Raw genomic sequence first — 25,375 nt, forward strand, 5'->3', positions numbered from 1 at the left:
AAGACTGTATTCATTTAATTTATTTTTCAAAAGTACCATTCAATATAAAAGGAACATTTTATAAGGCAGTTGGTAAACTAGTTTTGCACTTAATCAAATGATTGACTGGCGTGATGCAAACTCAACATTCACTTCGAGCCGCAAATGAACAAGTGGAGACTTCCTCAAGGTGTTAATGTATGGCTTCAAGTATGGAAAAAATAAGTAGACCACAGTGGAAGCAAAACTCTCCATTGCAGCTTGAGCGCTTGCTGCCGTGTTTGGTGGGAATTGTGAGCGTACACAAACACTTGTGCGTCTCAGAGGTTAGCTATATCATCAGCACCTGACATAAAGTCTTGAGTTCAAAGTTGAGAAATTATGCTTATTATGTTCTACGATTGGTAACACTTCAAAAATGATATGATCAAAATATACATAAGCTTGGACAATTTGAATAATACTCAGCATTATAAAAATGTTTAATTCATCGTTTTTGTAAAGAGTACAAAAATGCACTAATATTAATCAACAATTATGACGATCAAAACCTTTTTGGCAACTTAAGAAAAGTTATTCCCTTTTTTCTGTTTCTTAAAACGTGATCCCGTTGTGATATGAAACCAAAGAGATGATGGAAACATGCATGAATTCCTGAAGGGATTGTGGAGGAAAATAAGCACTCTGATCACATACAAAAATGAGCTGGAAATCTCCCTCTTGAAAGCACATAGGCATTCAAATAAGGCTAGATTCAAGAACCAACTCTAGAACTAATACATTATGCAGTGAATGCAAGTAGGGAAAAAGCAAATACTGATGTTGGCATGTTCCATAGACCAGCTCTGATGAGGAAGAGAGAGTAAAGACTCTACAAACTAAAGCTTGATTAACTTCTTAAAGCGTCACCCAACTATAAAAATGCTGTTATCATTTATTCACCCTCATTTTGGTTCAAACCTGTACGAGTTTCTCTCTTCCGTGGAACACAAAAGAAAACAATTTGAAATAAAACATCTTTGGAATGTTGTTTGGACTCAAACGTTCTTCAAAAATCATCTTTTGTGTTCTACAGAAGACAGAAAGTACAGGTTTGGAAAATGATGACAGTATTTTTAAAACAAATAAACAACACACTCCAGGATCACTGCAATAACATGACTGCGTAATGATTTAGTCATGTGATTATATGTACTGTTTGTTCTGCTCTGTTGAGACTTTACGTCGGGACAGGTATGAGAATGTGAAGTAGACGAGTAAAGTAAAGTAAAGTAGGAAAAAAAACGAGTATTCCTTTGATAATAGCTAAAATGTCTGTGCTTAAGATCTACTGAGGTCAACAATAACATTTTCTCATCACCCTTCTGTTAACACAGATCCAAGGTGCTCATCTTCACTGCAACAGATCCAAATGGGACTGTAATGTTTGATCGTTTTTTTTTTGTTTTTTGTTTTTTAAAAGGTGAGAGGTGAGTGACTGGACATCCTCCACAGTTTGGCAGAGTGGGCAGAAACCAGACCACGAGGGCTTGTGCCAGCCAGTCCCTCCGCCAACCGCGCCGCGGCGCCGAGGTGCTGAACATTACACGGTCTTCCTGGCCGTGAGCACTCTGACGATAGAGCCCACTCCTCCTGCCGAGAGAGCCTATGCAGACAGACAGACACGAGTGAATACAGCCAGAATGATCATTTTTAGGTGAACTATGCCTTTAAAAAATGGGTTTACCTTTTCATGCCACTGAAGAAGGATGGCACTACTGTTGTCAGAGGGTTTTTCAAAGCCCTTGTAGATGTACTTCATGAGCAGATCGACTCCAGTCTTATCCAGAGACTGAACAGCCTTTTCTATATCGCTAGCCTTGAAAGAGCTGAGCACTTTCAGCACGAGGCCTTCAGCCCGGTCCTGCACACACATATATATAAATGAATCATTTGAGATGATTATACACCTGCAATCTTATATGGCCATCCAAACAAGAGAATTTTAAATCAAATATAGAAATTTTACACACATAAATATATTTGACAATACTTCATCAACATCTATAAATATTATGAGCTATATTTATTTATAATACATACAATATATATACAATAAATATAATTCTTTGCTTTTATTATTATTTGTACTATTATTAATATACATTTACTATTGTTATTCATTATCATTATCTTCGTTTTGTATTTATTGTTGTAAAGCACTGCACATTGGTCAACTTATTTTGTTTTTAATGGTGTTATATAAAAAAAATGACATTGATATATTTTATCAATGTCATTCTACCCAATATTTGGGTTTTAGCTTCAAAAGAATTGTATTTTGTGTTACTAGTAGTAACCTGTCTCTAGATGTACGGGCATTATGTTACACTGTAACTGCCAATTCATTTGTTAATTGCAATTATTTGTATGACAATTAATTGCTAGCCAAATATTTGTGTTCAAAACAGCCATAAGTAAAATTGTCAAGATTTGTATTAATTTTTACAAGCCTGGAAATCACTAATTTGCAAATTCCCTAATACTTTAAGGTTTCCCGTGACCATGGAAAGCCTGTAAATTATACTTCTGATGTAATGAGTAAAAAATTTTAGTCTGGGACTAGCTTGAGCCTTGTCTTTGAAACCGGGCAAAATGATTTAAATAAGACAAAACAAGCATAAGGTAAAACAATAAAATAAATAAATAAATAAAACTATTTCTTATACAACTGTTTTTGTTTTGTTTTGTGTGAAGAACCAGGGATCCCAGAGTCTTGGAAAATCTTAATAAATGAGGTCACCTAAGGTTTAGAAATATGATATTTTTCTAGACCTGGAAAACTGATCATGTAAATTAATAAATGTGTATAACTCGTTGTGCATTTGTTATACATTTTTATAGTTAAGCCAAGATCTAAAATGCGAGTAAAAAATATTGTTTAATCCTTATTCAGTAAATCATGAACAACTGGAAAAGTAATGGGGACTTTGAATAGTGTTGGGAGAGTAAAAAAAAAGAAAAAAAGAGAGAACCATTGGTAGGGAATGATAATGTTAAAAGTTTAACATGACCGATACTATAAGATACTTCAGAGTGATTTGACTTTTACTCACCTTCACGTTCTGGTTCTTTGTATTGAGGGGTGGATTCTTCAGCACTGCCTGCAAAGCCCCCATCAGGTTACCTGTATCAGGCACTAAGGAAAGCACAGCAGGATGCCTGAAATCACATCTACTCACTAATAACATTCACTCTTTAATTATAATTGTCACTATTCTACCATTATAAGCTGCGGGAAACTATATATTATAAAGTATAAAGAATTAAAAAGCCACCTCAGGATTTCAATCTTGCAACCGGAAGTCGATGGCATCCGGAAGTGTTTCTACAACAACACCATTCTAAGTAATTGCCACATCTATATAAGGCACAGCTTTATGCGTTACACTCTTTAAACATTATAGCCGCTATTTGCCGGTTTTAAAAGGCCTTAAAGACTTGAATCATTGTGTCAAAGATGACAATGTGAAATATGCCTGTCTTGAATGAAGTGACTGACTACCACACCCATGTCTGGACGAGAGTACAAAAATAATCAATTTTAGAAACTTAACGCCAACACATCAAGTGTTTTAGAAAAAGACAAGTCAGAACGCCATACTACAAGTAAGCAGGAAATCTATGAAAAGTAACCATAAAAGTAAATGGACTGAAAGGATATGATCTGATGAGAGAATCCACCTCAGCCTCATCCGGACCTAGTTGATTTTCTCCGCCGTCCTCCTCGTCGACGAACTTGTTTTCATCGTACTCATCTATATCAACTTTTCTGAATCGATCAGACACTGTGTTCTTCGACATGGCTGGTTCGATCAATTAATCAGAAGATGCCAGTTTATGCGGAATAGTCCCAGCACTTTCAGGAAGCAGCTCGGTGCTTGTTGACTTCCGCATAGAAAGCCCTCTAGTGTCTGTGGGCGGAATCAACACCTACACGTGTCATCTCCCTATGGTCATCTCATGCCACCCAATCAATCATTTAGTTAGATTAGAACTTTTGCACCTTTAAAAAATAAAAATCTTTATAATTAACTGCATAAGTGTGCACACCCCTGAACTAATACTATAAATGTAATTTAAAGCAAATGAATTGACTCCCAGTTTAATAATCTTTTACAATTTGGGTGGGACATTGGACCTCATTCTTTTTAGTTTCAATCAGTGAAATTAAGGTAGTTAACTTTTTATTCTTAATAATGTTGTCCAGCACTGATGTGTTACTGGTTGACCCCCGGTTTCACAGACAAGGCCTGCTTGTTCCAGAGTAATGCATTATTGAGCTGTTTTAACTGAAAGCAACATGCACTGACAGATCTTAAAATATGTCCGTGTCATTGTTTTGTCTCAAGGTGCACACACCAGTAATGTTTTTTTTTTCTTTCTAAGGCACGTTTATAAAAGCTACTTAAATGCCCTAATTGAACTATATAAGCCTAATCCTGGTTTAATTTAAGATCTGTCTGTGTGTGAAACCGGGCCATTCTGTTCTTTAGTCATAGACGAGCTAATACCAAAGTCGTCTTTGGTTAATACTGAGTAATTGGGATTTCTATTTTTTCCAGCAGTCCAGCAGATGGCGATATAGGCTAAATGAATGCATTTCCAAAGTTGAAAAGCGTTCATGCCATCATTTTTGGCTAACAAAAGTAATGCCAAAATGTTCTACCAATAGGCTTGTTTAAGATCTGCGCAGAACCGATCACCGGTGATCAGCGCGAGATGAATGCCGGTTAGAAATGTGTCCGAGTGTCAAGAAACTCTCGCGACCGCAAGGCGCACGTGTCGGATTCTGCAGCTGCTCTCGCTCTCCACCCTGTCTATGCTCTCCACCGACTGCGCTGATCAAAAGCATGATGGGAAACGACTGGCTGACGACACAGCTTTATGCTCATTGGTTTAAACAACCGCGATGTTCTCTTTTAAAATGTAGTAAAGTAAAAATGATCGATAAACACGTATTTGGAATGGAATTAAATAACAAGTACTTTTGGTGTCTTGTTCATAATTTATATTTATTTTCATATAAAAGCAACAGAACTTAAATTACATCCAGTTGATTAGCAACAACGTGCACGAGCGTGAATCCCGCGATATCAGTCTTTGATCTCGCACGTGTCTGATCCACTGCGAGAAGACAGCTCTGTCCGGCTTGACTGCACTTTTTTCACTCCTCCCCTCACTGCAGCCGCCTCTCCTCGACTACATTTCAGGCGAGGCAAGGCTCATCTCAAACAAGCCTATTTCTAACCACATCTCTATCTTGCTCCTGAGAGTCAGTGCTGCATATTATAGTTCAGGTCATGTGACACTCAATTTTGGCTGCATTTTCCCCAAAGACTTATTTTTCCTTCTTCTTGTCATTCATCTCTCTGAAGTGGACTGCAGACATATGAGACTTGTGGTCATAGTGGCTGGTATCATTTATTCTTCTACGAGCTCAGCATGTTCTTCTAACACATGATGCACGTGGTGTCTGCTTATACAGCTTTTAATGGTCAAATACTATATACACATATGCATTTTGCCCGTCCTCATGACTGAATGGCAGTGGAAACACAACCAGCTTATTTTTCTTTGTGTTTGTCATCTTCTTCATATATTATAAATATAATAATCACACATTGATTTTAATTCATTTACAAGCTGTGTGTACATTTTCATTCTATGAGCTTTATGATGAATCAGACTAAATCAGTGTTTGATCAAACTCACTCTTGCTTTATTAATTCACAGCTGCCTTGTAACTCGAGGCTCATAAATTCATTTTTGCACCAAAGAGTCTTAATCCGCCACTGGGCTGTACAAGTATGAGTAGAAAACAGAGGTGGACAGTAACAAAGTACATTTACTCGTGGACTGTACTAACACTTTTTGAGTATCTATACTTTATTTGAGTATTATTTTTTCTGGAATTTTTTTTACTTTAACTTCACTACATTTCTGTCAAGGTCCTTGAGTAGGAAGTAGTAACGTCAGTCAGGGGATGATTTTGGTTGCAGGGGTTGCATTTTGGTTGGAAATCATGAAAGTCGGTTTGACGTCAGAACCTTATTCAATCCACCTCTGGTATAAGACATCTGACATTTTATTATTAACAACCATAAAAACCCATTCTTTTATATGAATGTCATGGATTGATTTTCATTTACTTGGCATCAAATCTATCCATTTTTGAAATTCTTCCCTGGGCATTGTGGGCAATAGCACTGTATCATCATTAGGCCAGGCCAGAGATTGTCTTATTAATAGGGAGATCGGAGAATCCCTTACCATTGGAGAAAGCGTAATGGCTAACTTGGATCACGTGAGGCACCTCAGCCTAATGGCAGTGACGTCAGTTACAGTTTACTTTAATATGTTTCTTGTGGATTAGCGTGTTGGTCTTGTGAATAAATGTTCTATTTTTGGTGTTATATCGCTAGAAAAAAAGAGCTGCAAAGTATCATCATTTGTCTAATTCAGACATTAGAACATTTCTCATTACTATTTTTAATGTTAAATACATGTGAAGAATTAAAGGTTGGATGGCACAAACGTTTTTTTTGTGTGTGGAATTTTCACACTGTCCCTTGTGTACGGGCATTAGCCCTCTAGTAAACGTATTTCTGCTAATGCAAATTGCACTATAGCTTCCATAGAATTCCAAAGCGAATCCCAGCCAAAATGAAATTAACTTTACAGGGCAGATTTAAAGTCCCCCTGTGGTGAAAATCAAGCTTTTAGTGTTGTTTATATGTCTATGTGGTGTTTTTAATATGCTGTGAGACAAATCATGTGCAAATTCATAAGTCAACTCCATTGCTGATATTTTCTCCTTAAAACTGCAGTGAACCAAAGACAGTCTCAAAAACACGGTTTGAAATCGCTGGTGTTTGAGTGAGTGGAGGCGGGGCTAATTTGCATATTCAAAGACCACGTATAGCTAGTAAATGAAGCAAGAGAGTTACATTCAAGCTATTTGAATTTTTATTTTAAAGCTATTTTAAAGGAAATTTCTAAAGGAAAAACGTTTAAATATGTAATTTTGGTGATCAAAGATGAGTTGTAAGGGATATGATTATTGATTAACTAAATCCTCCACACCCATGCTGTTGGAACGGCTCTCTATCATTGTCACTCTGTTTCTTGAAATACTGTGATTTCTCGAAATAATTAAGTTTATTCACGCAATATATCCTACTTTATTGTCAAAATATTACGACTTTATTGTAGTAATTTTGACTTTATTCTCAAAATTGTATGTTTTTATTTTGTATTGCTACGACTTTATTTTCGTAATCTTAGATTGATTCTTTTTTTACGTTGCGGTTCAGGGCTACCGTACTTTTCAGTTGAGGTTTTGCATTTTAAATTCAGTTTACTTACAGTACTTTAAGGAAATTCCTAACAGCCACAGTTTTTCCCAGCAACATTTCCTCAAATGAGGTGCCTTTTTGCCAAAAATAGTAAACATAAATTAATTTATGTTTTTCACAGTAGGCTAAAGTGTTTTGGTTTTGTTTAAAGGACTGGCAAAAAAAGTATTAACTATTAAAGCATAGTCCCCAGACCATTCATTGGTATGAGATCCTTTAATTATGTTTATGCACATTACACTACATGGGCTAGTAACATCACTTAAAGGTACATGATAATCATAATTATGTTATTTTTTTAATATTGTTTTTTTTTTTACAAACATACAGTACATTTCCACTTTCAAAGGATCTGACAGTTGTGGTGTCAACTGTAATTAAGTTATTTCAAAGCCAACTGTACAAGCCACAAACAGCAAGGAATGTGTTAAAGGTTGATATTTATTTTAGAGTTAAAGTGCACTCTAACGTCTATTTTTACCACAGAACGAGTCTTTCTAGTATCTATACCTTCCACCTTTATCCTACTGACAGGAAAAAGTTCAGTTTTATGAATGACCTTACCTGCTCTACATAATAACTTTATTCCCATTGACATTTATTTCAAATGTTTGATTTTGAGATGTCCAAATCTTAAAATGAATGTTAAAACAACATATAAAAACTACACAATAAGCATACAAATAAATAATCTTGTGTACACTTTCATAATAAAGTATGTAAACCAGAGAAATGACTATGTGGGAAGTTAGATATTGTATGCGCCACAAATATCTGATACAATATCTGACACAAACAGGAAATGAGGATATTTTCACAACATGTCCCATCTTGTCATTGTTCCTGACACCTCACAAAGAGGTGGAGTCCTGCGTGGGAAGTGTGAGATGAGATTTCACCTTCTTCCTTTCACCCCTTGGGCAGGAGACAACATTTGTAAGCAAAATAAATAAAAGCAGCTAAATCCAGTTCCTAAGAAATGAATCTTTTGCTAAAATATGAGATGAATCCTGTCCTGAAGGCAGGGCTTTCCATCAACCATCTAGTGGTCATAGGTGCGTCACAGTAGAACCGAACGGAGAACATAAATTGTTTTCTAATCACATCGGCAGAAACACATAACGAACAGCGTGTCCTGAAGCTCAAGCCACCATTGAGACCATAAATTACTCTTAGAACAGTATTTACTAAGTGAAAAAAAAGGCTGTAAGTATTTGACTCTGTAGAGAAGCACACAGCCAGAATTGTTTGTAAGCATTTTAACATTAAAGGTGTGGAGAATTTGCCCACATAGTGATTCATAAATCATTTTGAATTGAAATAAAGTTGAAAATGGTCCACACTGAGTCACAGAAAGGCTCTCATTTACAAAGTGTTTCATGTCCCCTGCCCATTGAGTGCTTGTATATTAAATATTTTGGCTAATTTCAGTGACCAATAAGAGTCTCAGCTATCAGATCAGTTAACACATATTACCATATTTAAATCTATTCCACAGAATTTCCCCCAAAATGAGTGCAGAACATACAAAAAAAAAAATGTCCGTAGATTCTGTTTTCCTGATTCCACATTCCAGAGGTGGCATAACTTGAATTGAAATTTCCCATTTCCCACCTTTAGATCACAACCCGGATCACAGAACTGTCGCACCTCTTCTTGAAAATAACCTACTGAATGTCGCTTTATTTGCCGCCATATTGAAAATGACATCAAACGGTGCTTCTTATTGAAGTCAGGGTTGGCACCATTGTTATTTATTTTTTATATTTACAGTTATTATTATGTGTTATTATTTTTGGATCATTGATATACTATTATAGTTCCTGTTAATATTTTGAATGAGTCATTTTTTTTGGTCATTTTTATTATTTAATTTCCAGTAAATAATTCTTTCAATTATCCAGTGAATTATTAATTCTTTCCAGTGGTTCATTTCAAGTAAGAGGTGGGAAAATTCAAAGTCTTCTGGAATGCAACATAAAGATGAATCCTGTAATAAGGTCAATCCAGTCTTTTCTGATGAATCTGCTCACTGACTCCCATCAAGCACCAGTGGACCAATGCCGTCTCACATGTCAAGGCTTTTGCGTATAGCTGTTTGCATAGCTATCTGTTAGGTGTGTCATTTTGCAATGCTGGTGTCTCGTTTCAGGAACTTCTTGTTTTCAATTTCATTGAGGGAAAGGGAAACCGAACAGCATGATGGGTTCTCTCGTCTCCGCAGAATGCTGTCTTTAATAGACTCTTTTATGACCTACAAAACAAAACAAAACAGAGTCACGTAGAATGAAGACCAAAAACTAACTGCAAAAACTGCAGTAAAGGTGTTTGAATCAGAGTTTGAAGGAGTAGAACTGACCTCAATGTTGTTGAGCGTGTTGAACTCCATTAGGTCATGAAGCCTCTTGAAGGCCTGGTTGGAGTATTTGAAGTTGAAAGTAGAGAAGGGAGAGGCTGGATCGTCAAATATGTCGAAGTCGCCAAACTCTATATCCCTGTCTGAATCTCTAGGAACTCCTTCATGAAAACAGAAAAAAGAACAATTAAATCTGACCTTTTCTACAAAGAAGTTCACATGATCCATAATACAAATTCTAATTAGTGAAATAGTATTGAAAAACAGTAATATTGTGAACTATTATTACTATAGATCATCTATTCAGTGTTATTATAGTTAACTAAACCTCAATCCATAAAAAAAAATTCCGTTATTTGAAATTAAAAATAAACATTAACTATAATAAAATATTTGAAATAAAAAAGATTTTCTCTTTTCCATTTAGTTTAACTTGATGTGCTAAAAAAAACCTAAACCTAAAACTGAAATTCAAACTAAAATGAACACCCCGGCCCACAAAAATTACTAACTTTAAATAAAATGAAATAAAATTAAAATTAAAAAAATAATATTTTTTTGTAAAAACCCAGATACATTTTTTTTAGGATACTTTTATGAATAGAAAGTTCAAAAGAACAGCAAATATTTGAAATATAAATCTTTTTGAACATTATAAATGACCTTTTGACCAATTTAATGCATCCTTGCTGAATTAAGGTATTAATTAATTTCCTTCTTTCAAAAAAATTTATAAAATTTACCGACCCCAAACTTTTAAACAGTTTTAGTCGAGTTATGTGCACTGACAAATACTATATTGACACAACTTTCTACTGTGTTTTCCTTGTTGACCTCAAACAAAATCAAACAAACAGCCCAATTTGCAAACAGTATGACTAAGTGGACCAGATTGGTCACTCAGAGTGAATTGAACATTGGAGCCACAGAGTCTGAAACATAGACCGAATCAGTCAGAAAACTCACTACTTGAATCAGCTGGAGTGACTCACTCACTAACTCAGCCACAGTTTATTACAGGTCATGTCTGACTTGAAATGAGATGAGAACTGTTTCTGTTATTTAGACTTAAAAAATGTTAAGAACATAAATTCGTAAAGGTAGTGAAACTTGACTACTTAACTACTTATTTACTGACTGGTTGTTAAAATGCATGTGTGATATTATAATGACGTGCTCTCACCTGGGGCTTTAAAGTTCCGGAAGTTGATGTTGGCCAAGACGAAATGAATGACGGTGGGGCAGTTCTTTTCTCCCTTATTGGGTTTGAACACATAGCACTCTTTCAGACCCTCTCGGTCAAATACTTTCGAATCGATCTTGGGGAATGGCAGCTTATTCATACGGGCCCATTTTTCAGCCAGCAGTAATTCCTAACACAGACAAACGAGGACACCATTAGATGACATTCACGCTTTGAAAAAACAGCTCAGAGAAACATACACTACCGTTCAAAAGTTTGGAGTCACTAAGATTTTTTGTTTTTGTTTTAAATTGATACTTATAATGTCTTTAAAATCAAATAATGATTCTCTTATAAAATTTCTATTAATCAAAGAATGCTGAGAAATGTTAAAATGCTAAAATGTTCGCAGAAGTCTCTGGGTAGTATTTTTCTATATTAAAAATGTTTTAGTAAAAATATATGTTCACTACCACTTAAAAGTTTGGGTTCAGTAAGATTTTTTAAAAGAAATTATTACTTTTATTCAACAAGCATGATCAAAAGTGGCAAAAAAATAAGACATATTTCTATTTCAAATAAATGCTGTTCTTTTACACTTTCAATTCTTCATTCAACAATTATAATAATACATTTTGGTAACACTTTATTTTACAGTGTCCGTTACATATGTTACATGTATTTACCACAGTAATAACAGTAAATTATGCATAATTACATGCAACTAACCCTCAACCAAATCCTAATCCTACTCTAACCCAATAGTAAGTACAGTACAGTATGTTGTTAATTAATATTACTTAAAAATATGATTACACTGTAACAATGACACGTTAAAATATAGTGTAACCAACATTTTTCTTAATCACCAAATCTGAATATTAGAATGATTTTTGCAGGATCATGTGACTGAAGACTGGACTATTGATCAAGTAAAAGTCCGCCTTGTTGAGCGTAAGAGACCCCCTTAAAAAACATTTTTAAAAAATCTTACCGACCCCAAACTTTTGAACGGTAGTGTATATGACCAGACCAACTGAGCTTAAAGGCAGAAACTGTTAAACCAATGAAAGTAGAATTTCTCTGTCTACTTCCTATCTATCTGCATTGTGTGACATTTCCTAGTTTATACAAACTTGTCTGATGTAAATCCACATTTGAATACATTCATATTATTCTTCATATGTACATATCATGCACAAGCCTCGGGCAGACACTCACTTTAAATGGCGGGCTGGAGTCACTGGGCCTGGCTGAGAAGTCAAAGGAAATGATTAGGTCAACTCCTCTCTGAGGTCGCAGAATGAGAGGATAGGGAAGGTTAAAGGTCAACCCGCTGTCCACCACATGGATTTTTTTACTCTTCACATCCAGAGGCTCATAGATTCTCTCAAACTCATCAGGATCTGCAGGAAAGATTTATTTGAATGTTACTGTTGTGGTTTGTGGCAATGACCTGTAAAGTAATTTGAGAGTAAAGAATATTCTATGTTGAAAGTTTTGCAACAGTCATCATTTTTTAAGCATTACTGTACACATTCTCATAAGAGCTTATCTTTTTTCTCACACCCAACTGCCAACAGGAAGTGGACTGTTGCTGAGCCACAGACACATGCAGTGCTATTATTATCAGTAATTATCAGATGAGACGCTGCCTTCACTGATCAGCGAGCTTAACAGAATGACACATCAACTTAGACTGCGCTCAAAATTTTCTCATTTTAACACAATCGGTGATCTCGTTCTGACAAGCACGTGCCAAAGACGCTTCCTTTGTGAAGGTATTTCTGTATATTTGACCCGTGGGAAAAAAGTTAATCTGCAGTGGGTGTGTTGGTATTTCATAGATGTGAGGTTTTGAGCTGACTGACTTCCTCCCACTCAGGCACCAAATAATATTTGAAAGCCCATCATTAAGTCCTGTGGCACCTGACCAGATTTCAGCCTATTGTTCCACCTACAGTCCGTCACACCCATTTCTTTTAAATGCATACTTCACAAGACCCGGTTAAGTAGAGTCAGACATTCAGACAAAACACTGAGTAAAATTCTGGACCAAAACGTTGAAGGTTTAAATCTTGCGAAGGGTGATCCTTTTTTTTTTTTTAAATCAAGATAAAATATATGAACTTCTAATGAAAACTTGTTTTAACAATAGTAAAAAAAAAACTTGTTAAATCAGTCTTTTCTTTCTTTTCAGTTTCTCTTTATCTAAGTACATCTAATATTTCAAAAGATATAGTTTCCAGATTTTCCAGATAATATTTAATACCTTCTCTTAACTTAATATAATGATAATATACAAACCAATTATTTAACAACATCAAACAAATATCTTTATAATATCACAATTATAATTCATACAGTATAATGAGGTTTGTATATATGAAAATAAGCGGCTTTTCTTTTTGTAATAGTCTTTCTGTTTTAGGAAGGGGGTCCTCGCAAAGGGATCATCATATTTGGGTGTTCTTGGCAGATAAATGACTAATTAGTACCTGTAACAGCATCAACCTCCTCATCCACAGAGGTCTGGCTCATGAGGTTGCTGAAGGGAGAGAAGGGCAGGGAAGAGTTCAGGTTGAGTCCCAGCATGAAATTGTGCACCTTGCCGGCACGGCCCTCACGTGTGTTGAACAGGGTGCTGTCCCCCATAATGGAGGTCAACATACGCTGAACCCAGCTAGCCTGAGCATGGCGCTGCCGCTCATCTTCTGCCTCTGTGCACTCCGTGCCTCCTGGAAGAAAGAGAGACAAACAATGAGTCTCTTGCTCAAATGGGCGCAAATGCATTTGCTCTTTAAACAATGTGACGCATGACGTGAAAATGATAACTGCGTCGGGCTGAAACTAGCAAGAAACACTTGCGTCGCGCCTGGCGCTGCATTGCGCCTATTGTATGATAGGGCCCTAAATTACTGTCCTGTCAACTGGCCAGGGGGGAGTTATTGTGGTGCCTTGAATTGAACAAAGCATGTATGTGAGAGAAAAAAGTAAAAGAGAGTGACAAGAGCTCTTTCTCACCTCTTTGAGTTTCCTCATCATTATCTGCTGAATCATCACCCACAATATGCTCTGGCTTAATTTGCTCTGAAAAACAGAAGAAACAAACAGTGAAGATTGTAGGCCACTATGGTCCAGGCAGCCTCTTTCTTTTCTCTGTTCTGAGTTGCAACCTATGGGTGAACCTCACAAAAAGGCATTTAAATTTTGCATAGATGTATATATAAGGTTTTTGTTTTGCATTGTGATCCCCTGATTCTTAATAGCCAGCTATATACAAAAAAGACAAATGACACATTTGTACACTAATTGTTAATCTAAGGGTACGTTTACATGACAACGATAAACAGAGATTTTTTTCCTTTGAGTGTTCCGCATACAGACGACACCGTTGACAAAACTATCTCCATTCACACGGATCCGCGAAAAACGAATAAAAACCCCTGTATTCTGCTGCCAGGCCATTAGATGGCAATGAAACACTATAGACTGAATATGCATGTGCATGATGTCATCGTCTCCAGAGATTCGCGTTTTTGTTGTTTACACAGAGACCGTTTTCTAAAAACTTGCACTTTAAAACCCGTTTTCAGAACATTGCGTTTTCAGGCACCCAAAACGCCATTGTCGTGTAAACGAACGACCAGACGCATAAAAAGTTTAAATTTTTTGTTGAAAACGATGTTGTGTAAACAGCCATGATAGTGCATGATACATGATAGTGTTTGTTGTGCTGAGTTACTATCTTGATTACAGTTATGAGAATGTGGCAGAAAATCTGTAACAGTCCTCAAGTCTTAAAATTTTATTTTATCAAAGTTCAAAACCTAATTGTATTTATGCAAAGTGCAACATAAACATGAACATGCCGAACAAACTCATCTGTTATATGTTGCTGTACTTCAACTTTGAATATTTGCAGGGGGTTTGACTGAGGTCACACAGCAATAGCGAGTAGATCAGTGTGTCAATCTTATCTTTCCACATCAACACCGTGCACTCATGAGTGTCAACTGTACGTTTGCACTAGAAGAACTAGTAATGGCACATTTTAGTATGTCACAAGGATACAAACTCGTCTCGATGATATGATATCAATCTAAATAGTCCTACATCTGTGTTCTCTTGAAAAATGGTGCAATTTGTCCCATTCATCAAGTTCTTTGGCTCTGATAGCTAGAAGAGTAAGAGCAACAATCTTACTCACCCAGCTCCTCCTCCATTGTGCTACTGCTGGTTGTCTCCTTCACCCCCAGAACCCGGTTAAAGAGGATGGAGAAAGCACTCCCCCATACACCTGCAGCACACACACTTACATCAAACACTTTACATACCACAGCAAACAATACCTGGAACTGGTAAACAGGATTATGATGGATTATATATTCTGATGTATAGCTCTATTCAAACTCAAAAGGGTGCAAGATGCTTGTGCAAGATTAGTAATCTCGATTCAACATAAGATACATTTATATAAAGAGTTGCTCATACTAGTAAGAATAAAGCATGAAAAACATGATTATATCTCTACATCTATTTTTAGCCTTTTGATGACATATATTTCAGTGCTCGCTTTGAATAGATGTTTTTTTAATCAGAGGAACCATCATTTCAACTAAACTAAACTGTTGCTAAGTAATTCAAAATCTTTATGTGATAACTAAAATCTTTCAAAAACATTCAAAAAATCGTACTTAATCTTGTAAATGATTAAATGGCATTCATCTTTGTGTTAATTTCGTGAAAAACATGAAATCTGAGAGCTTTCTGTCCCTCCATCGACAGCTACGCAACTGACACTTTGGCGCTTAAAAAAGTTCATAAAGAGATCTTAAAACTAATCCATATGAATTTGAATGTGAATTTTACGAGTTTGGAATGACAGGAGGGTGAGTCATTTATGAAAGAAGCTTCATTTATTGGTAAACTAACACTTTAATTCATATCAGGAATATTTATTATATCTGATGGAAAGTATGAGTAATTGTAAAGTACATGAGTGACTGTACTGTTGTCACTACATGGGTATTGAGGTGGTCTAAATGAGTAAACCCTTCTGTTGAAATTCAGAGCAATCCCAGTCTTACCCATGAGGAAATGTAAGGGGTTTTCCTCATATTGTTTCACAACACAGCCCATGAAGAACTTGCTCCCAAACAGCCCTGGAGACATGAAGGTGCCGTATTTGGCCATGCCAATTTCATATGGGGTGAACTCCACCCAGTCTGATTGGAATAGGAAAAAATATTAAGTGAAAATGACATGCAAAGACATTGTAAAATATTACATTGCACGACTAAAATAATCCTATATGACTCAAGTCCACTCAAATGCAAAGAGTAATGTACAGTAAGTGACTCGCTTGACAAAAACTAACTTACAATTACTTCCACTTCCACCATAACCTGCTTAGTCATATGCTCTGATCCCATTCAACAGAAAACAACCTACCCACACAGTGACTAGTACACTAGTCTCTAAATATAGTGTCTACACTTGTCAAGTCAAGTCTTGTGAGAGGCGCTGTGTAATTTCAGACTGACTTCACAGTGGGTCAATCATTAGGCCCCATAACAAATATTTGCATGTTTTCCACAGCATTAAGCAAATATAAACAAATCGATAGTGTTCTGCTTCCATGGAGGCTAAGAGGAGGTGTCATACAAATTTTGACTATTTTAAGTATTGACAGTCTTTTCTCATTCCATTTCGACAATAATTATACATTCACACAGCAATAAATAACGGACAATGCAATACAATGTACCATTCTAATGTTATTATTTGCTGGTATTTGTAGCCCATTTAATGTGAACTGCCTTCTTACCAGCAAACATGAGCTCAGAGACATCAGGTTTGACGTGCAGACAGGTGAAGAGAGGCATCGGGCTCTGACCTTCATTAATTTTTCCCTGCAAGGCGCTCAGTTTAGTGTCCATTCTCTGTGCAAAAAACACAAAAACGCACAAAGTAAGCGTAATGATCAAACTTTTTTCTTTAATTGTTCACAGCATCCGTCGAGGTTGAGGGAAGTCAAACATTTTAATTAACAATGCGTTTTACATGGCGTTCTCTAAAAGGTTGGTACCAAGAGAGTAATCAGGGTTTCTGCAGGTTTTATGAAGGTCATTTTTAATACCTTTTTAAGACCAAGAAAAGAAAATGTAAGGAATTAATTGAAGACAAAACAATACGTCTATATGTTCTCTAAATGTAAATGTCTAGGGAGAAACACAATGAGTTGCATTTGCAACACTTCAGAGTTTGAAAATACATAGATATCCATAACTTTTTAATTCATTTTACAAACCAAAAGTAGCTTGAATCACTCTGCTCCCAACCATTAGAATATGGAAATAACTTTTACAGTAGCTTCTGATTGCACTGCAAAAAGTGCCAAACTTCCCCAGTATTTTTTCCCCCAGTCTTGTTTTCAAGTGAAATTGTCTAAAGATTCTTAAATCAAGATACATTTACTTGAGATGCAAAGTGACATGGAATATAAAGTCTTGTTTTCTGTGAAACTGATCAAAATGAAGCAAGTTTATGACTGAAACAAGGACAAATATCTGCCAATGGGCTGAGACAAATCAGCTTAATTCAAAGGGAAGTTTTCATAACTCATTGACTACAGTTGCAACTCAAGTAAATCAAAGATGTTTAGATATTTGTATTGGAAAACAGGACAACAAATACTGAGGAAGATATTCATTTTTGCAGTGCATGCAACTTTTAATAGCATGACTTATTTAAGACTTTCTACTCTGATTTAAGACAGTTTTTAAGGCCTTAATTTGTGCAAGGGATAATAACAGGGTTTGTACAAGATACTTAAAGTGCTTGAAGCACTTGAATTTGATTTTTTTGACATTTAAGTCCTCGAAAACCCTGGAAAACTTTATGAAAATGTATTTGAAAAGAGCTTGAATTATTGAAAGACAATATATGTGAAGTTAGTGTTTAATTTTATTGATAAAACAATCTTTTCACGCAAAATTAACGCAGCAGCCCATCTGATATGGATATAGAGCCATTCCGCATGGCTATGAGCATGATATTGCTTATATAAATATCCAAATACATGACACAACTTTTATTCTTCAGGCCAATCATATATTCATGAGAACAAAAACATTTAATAAGGAAAGCGATAGCTTTGTCATAGTATGGTTAAAGTTACCACAGTCATTGCATGTGCTGCAATTTAATTGTACTATTTAGTTTTATTAGTTTATTTTTATTGATCTATTTTAGAATTTGAAAGATAATCAAGATATCGTTTGATAAGTAAGATCTCTGATTGTAGTCCTTGAAAACCAAAAAAGTAGTGCTTGAAAAGGAGTGCTAGGAATTTCATTTTACAGTATCTGTACGAACCCTGTAATAAAGACTTCTGAAAACCTTTTAAGAGCCACAGAAACACTGATCATTTGATGAACAGTGGATTTAAAAAATAAAAGTAAAATGCATATAAAAAATAAATAAAATCTTTTGGAACATTATAACTGTCTTTACTGTCCCTTTTGATAAATTGTACGTGTCCATGCTGAATAAAAGTATCAATTTCTTTCTTTCTTCAATAAAAAAAACACCTTTCTGATCCCAAACTTTTGAACGGTAGTGGACAGTAGTGCCTTCTGTTATTGAGAAGTATCTTCCTGATTTACAGGGACCAAAAGAGAACGGTCCATTTGCATTTGGATGCATAATAGAGAGACAACTAACAAAGGAGTCTTTGTACTTCACCAGTGTATAAATAGAGTACAGTGCAGCACAGTTTATGCTGCTCTTGATGTCCTACTGCAGTAAGAACGTTCAATAACCCAGTTTGTATTCTTGCACACGGTATCTCACCCCAGGAATGAGAGTCTCTCCTATCAACATCCCGAAGATGTCAGTGAAGGTGACAGGCTGTCCGGCCGATTTCTTCTTCCACAGTGCTTTGACGTACCGGTTGATATTTTGGGGTAGGAGCAGTTTGAGTGGGTTATTGCTGACCCTGGTCATCAGCTCCTTATTAATATCCCCTGGGCCTATCGCAGGAAACTCAGGGTGCGAGTACAGCATGGACATATACCTGTGGAAATAAAGCCAAGATTTGTTGAAGTGTTCGGAATGGTTTCAAATGCTTGTAAGCAAGTCTAAATATCTGAATATTCGGCTTTTACTGACCACGTTGATCCAGAAAGTCCTGCCATGTATGTTGCACAGTCAAGCACCCCAGATTCATACAGAGCCTTCATCACACCAGAGAAGCCCACCATCGCACGGAAACCCCCTCCAGAGCCCACTATGGCGATAGTGGGAACCTGAGCACACATAAAACTGCAATTACACAGGATCTCTAACACTAACCACACATTTTTTTTTTTATAGCATGGTTCATAAGGCAGTTTGTGTGGTTTTTGACTTTACCTCTCTCGGTGAGGCTGGAAGGAAGCGTGGGTTTTCCATTTTGAGAAGCTTCTTGATGCTGAGCATAACTCTGTCCCTGCGCTTTTTCATGAAAAGCTTCTCCTGATCACACAGTGCCATGCTGAAGCGCAAGTCTGTGGACGAACTGTACAAAAATGATTCACTTTCAGTCCCTCATTCATTCTTATTTGTGTCCCTGGATCACAAAACCAGTCACAAGTCGCACGGGTATATTTGTGGCAATAGCCAACAATACATTGTATGGGTCAAAATGATAGATTTTTCTTTTATGCCAAAAATCATTAGGATATTAAGTAAAGATCATGTTCCATGAAGATATTTTGTAAGTTTCCTACTGTAAATATATAAAACGTTTATTTTTGTGAGTGAATGCAGCACAATCGCGAACATAAATGGACAACTTTAAAGGTGATTTTTTCAATGTTTTGATTTTTCTGCACCCTCAGATTCCAGATTTTCAGATAGTTGTATCTCGACCAAATATTGTCCTATCCTAACAGACCATACATCAATGAAAAGCTTATTTATTCAGATTTCATATGATGTATAAATCTCAATTTCAGAAAATTGACCCATGTGACTGGTTTTGTGGTCCATGGTCACATTTGATAAACCAACAAAACAAAATCAATATGAACCACCACAAAGGGACCACAACAGGAAACTCAAATATCCACTATGTGCAGTAATAAAAATGTCTTCATACATACCACACTTCTAAGAACAAGTCGAGGAACACTTTGGTCGTCTAGCAAGAATCAGAGAATAAAAGTAAACAACATGACACTTAAAATTAGTAACCATGATGCTCAAGTTAATGTATGATTTTAATTCACAACAGGCTCAAGGTGTAAACCAAAATTAGCTTTTACCTTGCCGATAGAGAGGGCCACTTGCTCTGTATGCCCCACTTTGAGCTTTGAGAGGGAATATTTAGCTGTGCCCAGAGTTTCATCCATTACATAATTAGCATCCATCAGTGTCATCTAAAAAACAGCATTCAAACAGTATAACATACAGTAGTGCTGATGTATTTCTAATACTTCTAAACTGCAATACAACACCTTTATGGATTCTGCATAAACCATATACAGTACTGTACATGCCAACAACAGCATAGGCACACTTTTAAAGCAAAACATTTCACAAAAATAACTTTGTTACGTTTTAAACTATAAAAAACAACAACTGACATGTAAATGTAACAAACTCGTATCGAACCGTGACCCCAAAACCGAGGTACGTACCGAACTTCTGTGAAGCGTTACACCCCTAATGTGTATATATATATATATAGGAATTGTCTGGGTTTGCTATGTGTTTTAGTATTGATCTAGTTTTCAGTTTTTAGTTTAGGCTGCATTTACACTTGGCATTAACATGCAATCACCGTGATCCGATCAAGCAGATCGGATCATAAGCCAATCAGGACACGGTACATTTACACCTGTCCACATCAAGTGGCCTCTGTATCTGGATAACAGGTCGGATCTTTTACAAATCTCGCAAAATGAGGAGGATGAAGAGGCTGCAAGTAGGCTACTAATAATGTGGAAACGGTACAGAGAAACTTATGCGTCTGAGAACGTTGCCAGCTGTGGTGGGAAAAATGTGAGTTCGTTACAGAAAATGAATGGTTCTGCAACTTTCGGGTGCGAACTGCGAAGGCAAACATTTCAGTATATTTGCGATGTAGCTTACATGTACTTCGCACTCGACTGTATCGCAAAACCACACAGCTCTCAGTTCCGGAGAAAGGAGGGGGAATAATGACAGTGGGCAGGGTTTTGTGTGACGTCCACCTGTGAATGCAGACACGATGGCTGTATTGCATTTACATTACACTGAGATCCGATCACAATGAGTCCTCGACTACCTCTGAACCTGGACACTTGTCTTTTCAATGTGTATGTGGACAACATCCGGATTCATGTCGCATGTTAATGCCAAGTGTAAACGCAGCCATAGTTTCACCCAGCACCGCATTGTTAAGAGTTTGTGTTCCCACCCTGCCTCCCCTCTGCCTGTTTCTAGTCAGCCAAGTGAGATGTCAGCCTGTTCCGCTTCGACCAAGAGGGTCAGTCCTGAAATTTATGTCTGTCCTGTATCATCCAAGAAAACTTTTTGTGAACCCCTTCCTGCACTGTCTCCTCACAGCCCTTTAGCTCCTCCTACGCCTGCTCCACCCATCTGCTTGGATTCGCCTTGGGCTTCATGTTTGCCACTCCAGCCTTGGATTGTCAACCCACTAGATCCACCTAGAAGCTCCACCTCGGCCTGTCGAGCAGTCAGCTCCGCCTTGGCTCCTCGCCACCTTGGCTCCACCTGGGACCGTTGACTCCCTATGACTCCACTCGGCTTCCTTGTCCCTCCAGCTCTGCCTTGATCAGTCGTAACTCTTCCTTTTCCATGGACTTCCAGGACTTCAGCTGCGCTTCGTCCCTCCATCCCTTCAGCTCCTCCTTCCTTCCGGCTCCGCCTTGGTCCTCAGTCGCTCTGCCTTCGTCTCAGTTCTCTGACACCCTGGCTCCACCTCGGTTGCTCGTTGCTGCGGCTTCGCCCTCCCCTCCAAGACTTCTATGTCACCCGGTCCCTTCTGTTCGTCGTCTTCGCCTAGGTCTCCACAGCCAGCAGCTCCATCTCGGTCAGTCGTCCCCTGGTTCCAGCTGCTAAGCCTCTGCCATGACTCGTCCCTCCCTTGACTCCGCCGTGGGCCTGCGTCCTGGCCTTCCTACTGGGTATTCCACCCTGGCTCCTTCCACCTTCGTTTCCGCCCTGGCCCTGCCTGTCCTGTGTTCCTGCCCAACAACCACATCCTAAGCCCCCTCCTGTCCTCCTCTGATGGACTTTGGTTTTGACATTGTTTATTGTTATAAGGCACGCCCTATGCTCAGTATGCTCTACACGGAAATCTGATCTCACCATCATTGAGTCAATCTGTGATTATTTGGAAAAAAGCTGAGACAGACTAAATCCAGAAGAACCATGGCAACATATCCAAGGCACTTGAGTAAAAATGCTGTAAAGTGAGGATGCTTTTATAAATAATGTCATACATTATATTTTATTTATTAATTAACTTCTATTAACTAAATCAAATCAATATTTGGTGTGAGCACCATTTGCGTTTAAAACAGCTTTTGTCTTAGGTAAACTTAGGTAAGCATATTTTTTCAGGTAGCTTTGCATGTAGGTTTATTTCAAGCGTCTTAGAGACGTTGCCACAGTTCTTCTGGATTTAGTCTGTCTCAGTTTTTATCTGTTTGCTAATTACCAGATGCCATTACAATTAATGGCAAAAATGTATGTTTGGAAATGTAAAATGCAGACACACTACAGTAAAAGATATACATAACTGGCTTAAAAACTTTTTTTTTGTGGAGAAAATGCTAACGTGCCTAAGACTTTTGCACAGTACTGTATACACATAAAGTAATTTAGAGTATGAATTTTTCACCTCCAAAACATTGGGTACATTGGGATCCAATACAAAGTCAAAAGCTTCGTTCCACTTCGGGTTAATGTCATTATTTATGTGGCGTGTTCGTTTCCTTGACTCTGGTGTGGTTGGAATTGACAGTTCCACGTAAGGGTCCGGGGTGTCCACTGTGAACAAACACACAATCACTCAAGTATGAATGCTCATTTGAGGGTTTCTTCAAATAGCAAGAAGACTGCACAAATATATACTCACATAAATCACCAAATGCTCCTTTAGTCACATTTTCAGCTCTCACCACAATCACTTTCAATCTATGAGAATACTGATGCTCAACCTGCACATTTGAAAGATCCACAATGGCAGGGATTTAGAGTGGCAAAGGCATCTATGTAGGCTATAAAGGAAGCTCATTTAACCACTGAAGTAGGAAATGGACAACAGGTTATTCCCAAACAGAATTATGGCTAAGCAGAAGATACAGTATGTCTCTAATTTCATAATTTCAGCATGTTGTCACATGCAAATTAATCCAACCACTGCAGCTTTGAAGTTTTCCATTTCTAACTTTCTAAGAGTCTCAAATGTTAAAGCACATTGATAAAAACCACAAATAAATTATGACATAAATAAATGTGGTACAACTTTAAAATAAGGTTCATTAGTTAACATTAGTAAATGTATTAACTAACATGTACTAACAATGAGCAATACATTTGTTACAGTATTTATTCATATTTGTTAAAGTTAGTTAATAAAAATCCAGCTGTTCATTGTTTGTTCATGTTGCATTACCTAATGTTAACAAATACATCCTTTGATTTTGATAATGTATTAATAAATGTTAATGTATAAATGTTGAAATTAATATTAACTTAGATTAATTAATGCTGTACAAGTATTGTTAATTCTTAGTTCTTGTCAACTAGGAAGTTAACTTATCTTAACTAATGAACCTTATTGTAAAGTGTTACCATAAGTGACTATAATAAACACTGACGCCTCTGATATGCATTCATGTTAATTAAACAAGCTCTAGGCTACTTTCTAAAAAAGCTAAACGTTTCTCATTGACATGATACTTTAAACATAAAGAGTAACTTACTATGATGTACTGATAGGGGTCTATGGATGACATTCTGACAGCAATTTGGAGCTCAAGAAGGCACTTTATTTCAAGACAGTCCGGAAAACAACTGTCAAATTAGACTATAAAAAAGAGGAAGAAAAAAAACGCAAAGAGGTTGAAACATGATACTTGTCGAATACCAGTTTAACGTCTTGAGACCCAAAAGTTCGCTCTCAGTTCAGAGAAAAGTATGATAGAAACTGTTGAAGTAGGATTTTGTTGCATAAGTCATTTACACGCGTGGATACTCAACGTTTTACGACTTTACAGAGAAATTAAACATGCAAGAACTTACCATAACTGGTGGTACAGTGATGTTGGACCCTCTCCGACAAGAAATTCAATCCAGGAAGCCAGGAGGAATGTTCAATACTGGGCGGACTAAAGATGTGTCATGAATATGAATCGTTCAGTTGAGACTGTTATTGTGAGGATTCGATCGAACCGATTCGCACAGCGTTTGTAAATCATTCGACTGAAAATATGAGATGAAATGTTGGAACCATAAACATAGCACATTTATTTGGATTTCCTGGCAGAACAGTAGTGCCAACAGGGTTTTAATTAGACTGCATCAAACTGGACCACACAAGTAGCTACAAACAATACAAAAACGTAAACGAAATGATCAGTGATAAAATCAGTGAACAAAATATGAATTAACCACAAACAAGAAAACGTCAAATGGGAACACTTGACCGATGACTCAAATGACCGGTGAATAGGTTTCCTGAACCGGTTCAAATATATTAATCATTCAAACGAGTCGATTCGCTAAACTGAGTTCCTTTTTGTGGGCGGACGCAAACTCTTCCCCCGCCCCGGTTCTTATTTCAATTCTGATGGGCACATGAAAAGGACCCCGATGGAGACTATTTTAGCGCTATATAGACTTTCTATGTTGTCTTTCTATGTTTCTTTTTGTCTCATAATAGCCTACTGTAAATGTGAAATGTTGTTACATCCACGTGTTTAGGTTTTCATTTGAGATTTATTTCTTAATAAGAATTCAATTATAACACATACTCAGAATCCATGCAAGATTACGAATGAATAGCGACATTTGCTCTAGGTGGCGCTCATGAGCTGGAAAGGAATGCCTGTATCACTGGAATACAGTAGCCTAGGCTACTATCTACATCTTTGTGTCGCGTCTGGTTTTGATCATTACGGTTTACGCAGAAATGTTTCCTTTTTTTTTTTTTCACCCAAAGCCATCATGTCTATAAAACAGTTACTTTACCTGACACAGATACAGCCTATTTTGGAAGTACACAAACAAAAAATAATTATAGAAACATTTGAGTAGCTATGCAGTTAAAAAAAAGAAAATCCTGAATTGCCTATATTGTAAATCTGAAAAAACTTTTATTAGGTTTATTTGTATATATATATATATATATATATATATATATTTGTCAACGGTTTTTACCAACAGTTATAACTGGCTACA

At 36.8% G+C, this 25,375-nt stretch overlaps 2 protein-coding genes across 2 annotated transcripts; both read right to left on the reverse strand.

Annotated features, from left to right (window-relative positions):
- Window positions 1-3,918, reverse strand: arpc5a (actin related protein 2/3 complex, subunit 5A). The gene is made up of 4 exons (XM_084119452.1): window positions 3,682-3,918; window positions 3,075-3,146; window positions 1,706-1,882; window positions 1-1,624 (listed from the first exon to the last, which is right to left on the reverse strand). Exons 1-4 carry the CDS (start codon window positions 3,820-3,822, stop codon window positions 1,562-1,564), a joined length of 453 nt encoding a protein of 150 aa, XP_083975578.1. The 5' UTR covers window positions 3,823-3,918; the 3' UTR covers window positions 1-1,561.
- A 3,655-nt stretch (window positions 3,919-7,573) lies between these two features.
- On the reverse strand, window positions 7,574-24,324 carry pla2g4aa (phospholipase A2, group IVAa (cytosolic, calcium-dependent)). Its single transcript, XM_084120786.1, has 18 exons — window positions 24,218-24,324; window positions 23,899-24,002; window positions 23,049-23,130; window positions 22,812-22,960; window positions 20,227-20,340; window positions 20,065-20,102; window positions 19,334-19,478; window positions 19,091-19,227; window positions 18,773-18,995; window positions 16,746-16,860; window positions 16,006-16,143; window positions 15,126-15,215; window positions 13,940-14,005; window positions 13,414-13,653; window positions 12,137-12,321; window positions 10,916-11,105; window positions 9,736-9,893; window positions 7,574-9,630 (listed from the first exon to the last, which is right to left on the reverse strand). The coding sequence occupies exons 2-18, from the start codon at window positions 23,929-23,931 to the stop codon at window positions 9,499-9,501; spliced, it is 2,235 nt and encodes a 744-aa protein (XP_083976912.1). The 5' UTR covers window positions 23,932-24,002; window positions 24,218-24,324; the 3' UTR covers window positions 7,574-9,498.
- Window positions 24,325-25,375: the final 1,051 nt, after the last annotated feature.

This window comes from Abramis brama (assembly GCF_963993115.1).
Source record: "Abramis brama genome assembly, chromosome: 7".
NCBI lineage: Eukaryota > Metazoa > Chordata > Actinopteri > Cypriniformes > Leuciscidae > Abramis > Abramis brama.